General features: G+C 65.4%; 1 protein-coding gene across 1 annotated transcript; it reads left to right on the top strand.

Annotated features, from left to right (window-relative positions):
• Positions 1-721: 721 nt before the first annotated feature.
• On the top strand, positions 722-7,196 carry ADAMTS4 (ADAM metallopeptidase with thrombospondin type 1 motif 4). Its single transcript, XM_065420149.1, has 9 exons — positions 722-1,327; positions 2,698-3,021; positions 3,383-3,515; positions 3,881-4,045; positions 4,590-4,876; positions 5,195-5,381; positions 5,805-5,980; positions 6,106-6,281; positions 6,767-7,196. The coding sequence occupies exons 1-9, from the start codon at positions 722-724 to the stop codon at positions 7,194-7,196; spliced, it is 2,484 nt and encodes an 827-aa protein (XP_065276221.1).
• The last annotated feature ends 2,706 nt before the right edge of the window (positions 7,197-9,902 follow it).

A 9,902-nucleotide genomic window follows, 5' to 3' on the forward strand; every position in this document is an offset into this window, starting at 1 on the left:
GAGCCGCTCTCGGGAGACAGCTGTTAAAAGGGGCTAGCGCGTGGATGAGCAGCCAGAGAAACTCAGCAGAGAGAGAGAGAACGAGAGAGAGAACGAGAGAAAGAAAGAAAGTCTAATCTCAAGCTTGCAGGGATTGGCAGAGAGGGCTGTGAACTGGGAGACAGTTTCTAGAGGGAATAACTTGACCTCTTCCCGGTGGGCACTTTTCCTGCTATTTCTTTGCAAAAAGGAGAAGAAAACCCTTCTCTATTTTTTTTCTCAACCAAGATTTGAAAACTAGAGCCAGCCTCGTCCTGCTGGGACTCTGCAAAGTCCCCCAGGATCTGGCCCGCCCTGCAGTTTGCCGAAGGAATATTCCGGGGAAGGTCTGGGACTTGAAACAAAAGAGCTGAGAAGACGTTTTATAAACTATTTGAAGAGCCAGCCAGCCAGCGCGCGCCTCCTCTGGCTCCGGGTCAGCATCTGCCGCAAACCTCCCCGAGCGCACAGCCCGCTTGCCAATGGCTGGCTCGTCTAGGAGCCGCTGTTAGGCGCTGCCCTGTGCCAGGTGCTGCTGAGAGCGGTTGACGGAGCGGATCTCCAGAGCACGAGCCCCGGGTCCTTGTCGTTAATTACAGCTGCTGTTGCTAGTTAAGGGAAAGTCCCAGGGCCTCCCCACGGCAGTGTAACATCACAGAGCTTTTGTGATCGTATTTTGTTCCCCATCTACCCTTGTGCCCCCATGGGAAGCCCACTCTGTGCGACGCTGACGCTTCTCATCGCTGCCGGCTGCCACCTCGTGCTGGCATCGGGGGAGCGAGCCGGTGCTGGTGGCTACAGGGAGGAAATCGTGTTTCCGGAGCGCCTGGCGGGCGTGTCTGGGGAGGGGCTGGGCGGCAGCCCCAGCCAGTGGCTTCTCTACCGCATCCGCACCTTGGGGGAAGACCTGGTCCTGGACCTGGAGTGGGACCCCAGCTTCCTGGCGGAGGGGCTGACCGTGCAGTACCTGGGCAGGAGAGGGCAGCCAGCCGCGGTCGACGGGACGACCGAGCCAGGGAGCTACTACACCGGCACGGTGAACTCCGACCCAGACTCCGTCGCGGCGGTGAACTATGACGGGGTGTCACTGCTGGGGGTGCTGCAGTACCACGGCGCCGAGTACCACGTGCAGCCCCTGGATGGGGGGGCGCCCAATGCCGCAGATGGAGCCGGTGCCCATGTGCTCAGGAAGAAGATACCCGAGAAAGCCAATGGCACCATGTGTAGTGTGGGCGCCCAAGCTCTGGGCACGGCTCCAGCCAGCGGAAGGGAGCCCCGCGCCGCAGCAGCGTCCTCGAGGAGAGCAAAGGTAGGGGCGGCTGCTGGCACCATCCACAAGGGGCAGAGCAGGGTCCTCACTGGCGGGCAGGGCTGGCCCGCCTCCCCTGGCCGTGCGCCCCAGACGAGGCTTCCTCCCGGGCCTGTGGCTTTTGGCCTGGTGACCTAGTCCTGTTCCTGCTGCAGGGGGAATCCTGGAATGGGGCAATCCCAGCTAGCTTCCCGTCCTTGCCCGGGGGGTGGAGGGGAGGCGATCCCGGCTAGCTTCCCGTCCTTGTCCGGGGGGCGGGGGGCGGGGAGGGATCCCGGCTAGCTTCCCATCCTTGTCCGGGGGGCGGGGAGGGATCTGGCTAGCTTCTCGTCCTTGCCTGGGCCGGGGGGGGATCCCAGCTAGCTTCCCATTCCTTCCCGGGGGTGGGGGATCCCGGCTAGCTTCCCGTTTCTGCCTGGGAGGGAGGGGGGATCCCAGCTAGCTTCCCGTCCCTTCCCGGGGGTGGGGGATCCCGGCTAGCTTCCCGTCCCAGGCTGGCAGGGGGATCCTGGCTAGGGTTGCCAGCTTTGGTTGGACATATTCCTGGAGGTCTCATCACATGACATAATCTCTAATTAATGATTAATCTTTAATTCTTGGAGACTCCAGGACAATTCTGGAGGGTTGGCACCTATAAGATTCCCGGCTAGTTTCCTGTCCCTAGGGGGAGGGGGGATCCCGGCTATTTGCCATCCCTGTAGTAGGGCCAGGCTGTTGTGGGAAGCCCTGTCCCCTCCTTGAGCCAGCCACCTCCCCTCCAACTCTCTTTGGGTCATTTGTTTATTTCTACCTTGGCCATTTGCCTCCGAACCCAGCTGGGAGGGTGGCTCGCTGCCATGGAAACAGCTGTTCCCCTCCCCCCCCCCCCCTGCTGGAGCTGCCCCGGGGGCAGGTGGGTTGGCACAGGCTCCCAGCTGCCGCTGGCCCATTACCTGGCTCCAGAGGCGCTGAAAACTCCAGCATTTCCTGTCCCTGCTGAGGCCCCCTGGGCCAGAGCTCAGAGTTCACGTTCAGTCTCTGGTTGGGGCTGACTGAGGAGCCTGGGTAGAGCAGGGGCTGGAGTCAGGATGCCTGGGCTCTGTTCCCAGCTCTGGGAGAGAAGTGGGGTCTAGTGGTCAGAGCAGGGGGGAGGTGGGGGGATTGCGTGCTATTCCCAGCTCTGCACAGACATTATGACCCCGGGCGAGTCCCTTTTCTGTTCCGTGCCTCAGTTTCTCCCTTTATAAAATGGGGCTGAGCACACTCTGTCTGAGCCCACCCTGCCCCCCAGGCTGAGACAGTGACTGGTCCTAGCCCCCCAGCCCCTCTCACAACACCTGCCACAGAATGAACCAGGTCCACCCCATCTCTGACCATCTCTCTCCCCACAGCGGTTCGCCTCGGTGCCGCGCTACGTGGAGACGCTGGTGGTGGCGGACGAGCACATGGCCCAGTTCCACGGCGCCGGGCTCAAACGCTACCTGCTGACCGTCATGGCCGCTACCGCCAAGTTCTTCCGCCACGCGAGCCTGCGGAACCCGGTGACGCTGGTGGTGACGCGGCTGGTGGTGCTGGGGCCCGGCGAGGATGGGCTGCAGGTCACGGCCAACGCTGCCCAGATGCTGCGCAACTTCTGCCAGTGGCAAAAGGGACTCAACAAGCCTGACGACGCGGATTCAGAGCATTTCGACACGGCCATCTTCTTTACCCGGCAGGTACGGTGTCCCCCGGGACAGCCTCTCCCCAGTGCAGCCCCCCCAGTGCAGCGCCTCTCCCAGACTCTCCTTGTCTCCAGCCATGGGGGTTCTGGGGGGCCCAAATCACATCAGCAATGGCCAGTGCCAGCGGCGGCCATCAGGGGGTGAGAGGCTCAGATGGGGCAGGGGGCCCATGGAGGGGCTGCTTGGCCAATCCAGCACTAGCCCTGAGTACCCCGAATTGGCTCACAGCTGGGGGAGGTGGGGCTGGCCCCACTGGCGTGAGAGAGCAGTGTGCCTCAGGCCCAGAGGCTGGGACCGCACGGCAGGCTCCCCGTCCCAGCGCCCCACATGCCCCAGCATCTTCTTTCTCCCGCAGAACCTGTGCGGCATCTCCACCTGCGACACGCTGGGCATGGCGGACGTGGGCACCGTCTGCGACCCCAGCCGCAGCTGCTCCATCGTGGAGGATGATGGGCTGCAGTCGGCCTTCACCGCGGCCCATGAACTCGGTAAGTGCTGCCGGCCGGGGGCAGGGCCGGGCCGGGCATCACGAGGCAGCGAGAGCCCAGAGCCCTGCCAGGCACAGAATCAGAGTCCAGCGTGGCCAGGCTCAGCTGTTCCATCTCCACTCCCACCCCCCCCATCTCTCCCCACTGCACACCGACCTCCCCGCTCCATCTCCCCCTCCCCTGCACAGCACGTGGAATCGGAGTCCCAGTATCACTAGGCTCAGCTGCTTGATTCCCCTGCAGAGCCCCTGCTGCCCAGTGCCCCCCCCAGCCCAGGGCCCCCCTCTCATGCCCTCCCCGTGGCAGCCCCCACAGGCCGGGTCCCTATGCCACACACTGACCCCGTTTTATCTCCCCCCTCCCAGGCCACGTGTTCAACATGCTCCATGACAACGCCAAGGCCTGTGAGGACCTGAACTCCAGCGGCACCCGGCACATGATGGCTCCGGTGATGTCCTACGTGGACCCCGACCAGCTGTGGTCACCCTGCAGCGCCCGTTTCATCACAGATTTCTTGGACAACGGCCATGGTAAGGACCCCTCCTGGGAGCCCGGAGCCATGACAGGGCTGGCCAGAGCCAGGCACAGCGTGGGCAAGGACTGGGCAAGTTTCTCCAAAGCAGCTCTGCCAGGACCCCTGAATCCTGACCTGCAGCCCCGTGCCGTCCCAGCCCTGCACTCCCCCTATGGGTCTACAGTTCAGCCCCCCTCGCCTGTCAGACCCTTGGCCGGCCCATGCCAGCAGGGATCATGGTTTGTGGGGCAAACAACTGAGCATTAGGAACAGGGCTGAGACCTGCCCCCATCACCCTGGGCCCAGTAGCCCTCGGCCAGCCCCTGCCAGTCAGGCTGGAGCTGAGCCAGCCCCCGGGGTACCAGGGTCCCTGTCCTGGCCCAAGGAGGGGACATCTCTGCCCAGGCAGATTCTGCTGCCCATGCTGGTGTGGGGATGATCCCCCCGCCCCGCATAGTGTTCCTATCTCAGCTGCCCCCTCGCCGAGCTAGCTCTGCCCCAGCCTGTCTGTGTCTGTGACGCCCAGGCCCCTCACGTGCCAACCCACTCCCTCCCCACAGGTCACTGTCTCCTGGACAAGCCTCATGAGCCCCTGCGCCTGCCAGCCCCCTTCCCGGGCAGCAACTATGATGCAGACCGGCAGTGTCAGCTGACCTTTGGGCCAGACTCCCGCCACTGCCCCAACCTGCACCCACCCTGCTCCTCCCTGTGGTGCACGGGCAAGATCAACGGGCACTTCATGTGCCAGACGAAGCACTTCCCCTGGGCAGACGGCACCGCCTGCGGACAGGGCAAGGCTTGCATGAATGGGCGCTGCATCAGCAAAGTGGAGATGAAGGCCTTCAACGTGAGTGTCCTGCTACCCACGGGCTCTGGGCACCTGCAAGGCGGGGCAGGGGGCAAAGCACTTGCCTTCCTCTGCAGGGGCGGAACAGGGCACAGGGGAGCCAGGAGAGGGGTGAGGGCGGGGCTCAGGGACTGGCAGAGTGTGGAGGGAGTGGGGCAGGTGGGGGGTGGCTGGGGACTGGGAGGGATGGAGACCCCCCGTCTATGCTTCCCAGCTGCAGAATGGCGCTGGGTGCCTGGGCCCAGTGCGCCCCCTGGCGGCCATGTGGCTCTGACTCCCCCGTCCCTGTTTCTAACCCTGCTCTGTGTCTCCCTGCAGACTCCCACCCCGGGCGGTTGGGGGCCCTGGGGCCCGTGGGGCGACTGCTCGCGGAGCTGCGGCGGGGGCGTGCAGTTCTCCACCCGCGAGTGCAACAAGCCCATCCCACGCAACGGCGGCAAATACTGCGAGGGCAAGCGCACCCAGTACCGCTCCTGCAGCACCCAGGAGTGCCCGGACGGCACAGGTGAGTGAGGGCAGCAGTGGGGGCAGCATTTCCCCTCCCCCCACCAAGGAGCCAGGAGCCACTGGCCAGCTAGAGCACAGACCTTCCTTGAGGGCAGGCTGGGTCCAGCCAGCACCACCCCGGGAGCTCGGAGGCCCCTGCACCCCTGGCTGTGCACTGAGTGACTCCCCTTCCTGAGCCAGAGCTGCAGCTGCTGCGGGGGTGACAAAGGGGGAACCCCTTGGGAAGGGCCCGTGGGCTGAGCTGGCCCCAGCTGGACACGGGGGGTGGGTCTGGGGCAGGGAAAGGGTCAGGCGGGGCAGTCTGGGCAAGGCCCTGAGAGCGTCTCCCAGAAGCCAGCACAGGGACGGGGGAGTCCCCAGGAGCCAGGGCCCAGCACGGCCCCACACTGACCCAGCACCCGCCCCCCGTGTCTCGTTCCAGCCCTCACCTTCCGGGAGCAGCAATGCGCCGTCTACAACCACCGCTCAGACCTGTTCAAGGGCTTCCCTGCGCCCATGGACTGGGTGCCCCGCTACAGCGGAGTGGCCGAGAAGGACCAGTGCAAGCTGACGTGCCAGTCGCGGGCCCTGGGCTACTACTACGTGCTGGAACCGAGGGTGAGTGAGGGCTCCCCAGACCCTGCAATGCAGCCACCTGTGGGGGCGGGGCGGGGGTGTTGTAGAACCGAGCCGTGGTGGGAGAGGACTGGCCCAGGCCTCACTGACTTTGTGCCCGTCTCCAGGTGGCGGATGGGACGCCCTGCTCCCCCGACAGCACCTCGGTCTGCGTGCAGGGGCGCTGCGTCCACGCCGGCTGCGACCGCGTCATCGGCTCCAAGAAGAAGTTTGACAAGTGCATGGTGTGCGGGGGAGATGGGTCCCGCTGCTCCAAGACCTACGGCTCCTTCGCCAAGCCCCGGTGAGTCCCCACCCCACCTCGCAGGCTGGCCCGGGGGCAGGGCCTGGGCATGGGGCAGTGTGCACACAGCAGGCAGGGGGCGAGCGTCACAGCAGCGGCTCCAGGACCGGAATGCCAGGGCCCCCACGCTCAGCTCGTTACCAGCTTATGGTAAAGAGGCGCTAATAGCGAGAACTGCCAAGCCCTAGCAGGGACAGGGTCCCCACCCCCAGCTCTGGGCTCCTCAATCCTGACCCGCACCCCCCCAGCTCTGGGCTCCTCAATCCCAGCCTGCAGCCCCCCAGTCCTCTCCCCTCCTGGAGCAGTGGCGGTGCACAGGGCTGGGCGGTTTGAGACGCAGGCATGAGGGGGAGCTATGCCAAACTCTCCTAGTGCTGGAGCGGGCGCCAGAGCCCACGTCTCCAGGGCTCTGCTCGGGGCCAGCCCCCAGGTCCCTCCCTCTGCTTTCCCTCCAGCGTCCTGATGCCTGTATCTCTGCCTTTCAGCTACGGTTACAATGATGTGGTCACCATCCCAGCTGGGGCCACCCACATCCTGATCCGCCAGAGCAGCAGCTCCGCCACGGCCAGTGATGGCATCTACCTGGCGCTGCGGAGGCAGGACGGCACCTACGCCCTGAACGGGAACTATGTCCTGGTGCCCTCGGAGCTGGATGTCAGCCTGGCGGGCAGCGTGACACTGCGCTACAGTGGGGCCACCAAGGCCACGGAGATCATCACGGGCCGCGGGCCACTCCACGAGCCGCTCACCCTGCAGGCACTGGTGGTGAGCGACCACAAAGCCCCCCGGCTCAAATACACCTTCTTCGAGCCCAAGCAGCAGAAGCGGACGACAGAGCAGTGGCTGAAGCAGAAGGCCCAGATCCTGGAGATCCTGAGGAACCGGCGCGGCCGCAAGGAACCCCCCCGGCATTAGCCGTTTAGCGCATGGCTGGAGTGGCAGCGCCCGGTGCAGCTTCCCCTGGTACCAGGGACCAATGGGCTGGAGCCCGTCCCAAAGACAGAATCAGATGCTGGAGCCCCCAGCTCAGGCTCCCCCTGGGGGCTCCCCCTGCCAGGCCAGGGCTCCGTGGAACAGAGCTCTGCATAGGGGACTCTGCACTGGGAGCCGCTGTGGCGTTCCTGTTTGGCAGGGACACTTGCGTGTGCCGGGTCTCTATTTATTCGGGTATTTATTCGTGGCTGGGGCCATGGGCACTGGCCATGGTACATCACTCAGCACCTTCCTTCGGCCTGGCTGAGCCTCGGCAAACTCGCCCCACGTGCCGCCAGGTGCGAGCCACGAAGCACATTTTGAATCAGCTTCTACCTCAGTCCCCCCGCAATCCCCACTAGAGCTGGGTCTCACAGGGTTCATTGGCGCGCTGGGCAGCAGAGGACTGCCTGGTCCCGGGGGCTGGGAGGGGCAGGCAGGATGCGTCCCCCTCCTCTGCAGAGAGGAATACGAGGGCTGTGTTGGAGCCCTCTGGGACTGCAGGCCAGGCCTTGCTGCGTGTGATCCCAGCACTGTCTGGTCTTGGTGCTGCGCTGGCATCGTGGCAGCCTGGCAGTGCCCAGGAGCAGAGAGCCAGCCTCCCCCAGCCCATTTGGTCAGCGACTGCCCACGCAGCAAAGGAGGGACTGCGGGTAATAATTTAAGGTCTATTTAAAGCAAAGGGCCGTTGCCCGGGCAAGTCCCTGCTGGCACGGCTGCTGCCGGTTTGCACCAGTTGCATTTTTCTATTAATTATTGTCATTATTTTTTTGTAATAAAAACCTGCCAAATTATTTATGGACCCCGCTCGAGTGGCGCCTGGTGATTGGGCCCGCAGGAGCCATGCTCCGCCCTGTCACGCCGCGCTCGGCAGCAATAGCGCCCAGCACGCTGGAGCAGGACCGGAGCTGGGACCTCCCACAGCCCGGGCCCCTGCCCACCTCTACAACACCCCCTGCTGGGAGAGGCCGGGGCTGAGTAGCTGGGCGCGCCCCTATCCTCACTGCTGGCCAGTGTCAGGCCAGCCCCGTTGCCGCAGGTGCCTGTCCCCAGAGCCCAGGAGGGTGATGTGGCTGGAGAAGGCCCAGCATGATACCCGCTGGCCTGGCCTGTCATTGGCTCCTGCCGGCGGCCCAGCACCGGAGGGGCAAGCGCTAAGCCTCGGGAAGCTGAGGAGGCTGCGGCTGCTCCTGGCCCCCTGGGAGGTCAGCGCTCCCGCCCAAGGACAGGCTGTGGTGGGGCAGTGAAGTGCCCAGGGCAGCGCCAGCTCGGGTGGGAGGGGGACGGACACCCCCCCCCCCATTCCCTGGGCTCCTGTCCCAGCGAGGCGCCCAGCGCTGGAGGCCCGGTGGGAGACGGAGCAGACCAGACCCCGCTCAGCCGGTTTGCTGTGGCCATGGGCTGCCCACCCTGGGGCTGGGTGTCGGCCGCTGGCTCCTCCTCAGCTTCCCGCAGCCAATCAAGCTGACAGAGCCTCCTTCCACCCCAGCCAGGAGGGCTCCAGTGCCCGGGGGCAGAGGGGGACTCCGCGGGCCGTTTCCTCCAGGGATCCAGCACGCAGCTGAGCAGCTACTGCCCCTGAAGAGCTCAGCTCACAGCTCCAGCTCAGCTAACGCCCTGTGCAGGGGGTCCGGGCTCTGCTGGGGCGGACAAACCGCCCCCTCCAGCTGTGTCCTCACCCAGCCACCCTCCCTGGGAGCCGCGCTATGGGATCGAGGCCCTCACCCCATCACTGCTCCAGGAGCAGGACCCAGGCCCCATAATGCACAGGGCCAGCTGCATGTTGCTGCCCTGGCAGTGCCTGCTTGTGCCCCTGGCACTATAGCTGGCAGCTCCTGCCCTGCCTGGTGTGTCGATCCTCCTGCTCCTGCCCGGCTCCGGGACCAGTGCAGCCCCTCATGCTGCCCAGCGTCTCCCTCCCACGGCGGTGCACGGGGCTGGACTGACCGCGCCGAGGGGTCCCTGCTTCGGCCCAGCCCTGCCGTGCTGCAGCCGGTGGAAGGGAGGGCGTCGGACAGGGGCCGGGGCTCTGGCTGCTGCCAGGAGTCCGGCCCAGGGGGCTGCGTGGCGGTGGGGGTGGAAGCTGCGGGAGCTTCCCCGCCACGGCTCTCCCTGCCAGACCCGCTTTGACGCCAGCCTTTGATGACAGTGGGAGCGATGCCAGCCCCTCCCCCGCACCCAAGGGGCTCGCTCTGTGCCAGCTGCCAGGCCCACGCGGCTCCCGTTTCTGCTCCCCCCACGGGCCCAAGGGCAGCTGGAAATCGAATCCCCCCTTCTCCGCAGTGCAGCTGTGCTGGCTCCACGGGGCACGACCCAGGCTGAACTGGCCTTGCCCAGGCAGCCGGCTCCACGCAGGCCCAGCACCCTTGGGCACTCACGTCCTGCCCCACCGGGCACCAGGCTCCCCCTGCACCAGGCCCTGGCAGGGCTGATGTTCCATTGTGCAGCCAGGCTGTGCCCCTACAGGCTCCCACACTAGTACCATGCAGCCCCAGCCCAAAGCCACCGTGCCAGGGCTAGGGCCTGCAATAGTCGGGCATGCAAACTCAGCATGTGCCGGGCCTTGGCAAAGAGCAGCTCGTGTGTGTATGGCCCGGCCCTGGGGCTGCAGGCCAAGCAAGAGCCCTGGGGATGGGACAAGATCTACTA

Source organism: Emys orbicularis, chromosome 20 (genome assembly GCF_028017835.1).
Source record: "Emys orbicularis isolate rEmyOrb1 chromosome 20, rEmyOrb1.hap1, whole genome shotgun sequence".
In the NCBI taxonomy this organism is placed as follows: Eukaryota; Metazoa; Chordata; order Testudines; family Emydidae; genus Emys; species Emys orbicularis.

Bases quoted from the DNA above. Each gene is read 5' to 3' on its own strand.
- ADAMTS4 (XM_065420149.1), top strand. From the start codon at position 722: ATGGGAAGCCCACTCTGTGCGACGCTGACGCTTCTCATCGCTGCCGGC. The intron at 1,328-2,697 runs GTAGGGGCGGCT...CTCTCCCCACAG, and splicing joins CGTCCTCGAGGAGAGCAAAG to CGGTTCGCCTCGGTGCCGCG. The intron at 4,046-4,589 runs GTAAGGACCCCT...CCCTCCCCACAG, and splicing joins TTTCTTGGACAACGGCCATG to GTCACTGTCTCCTGGACAAG.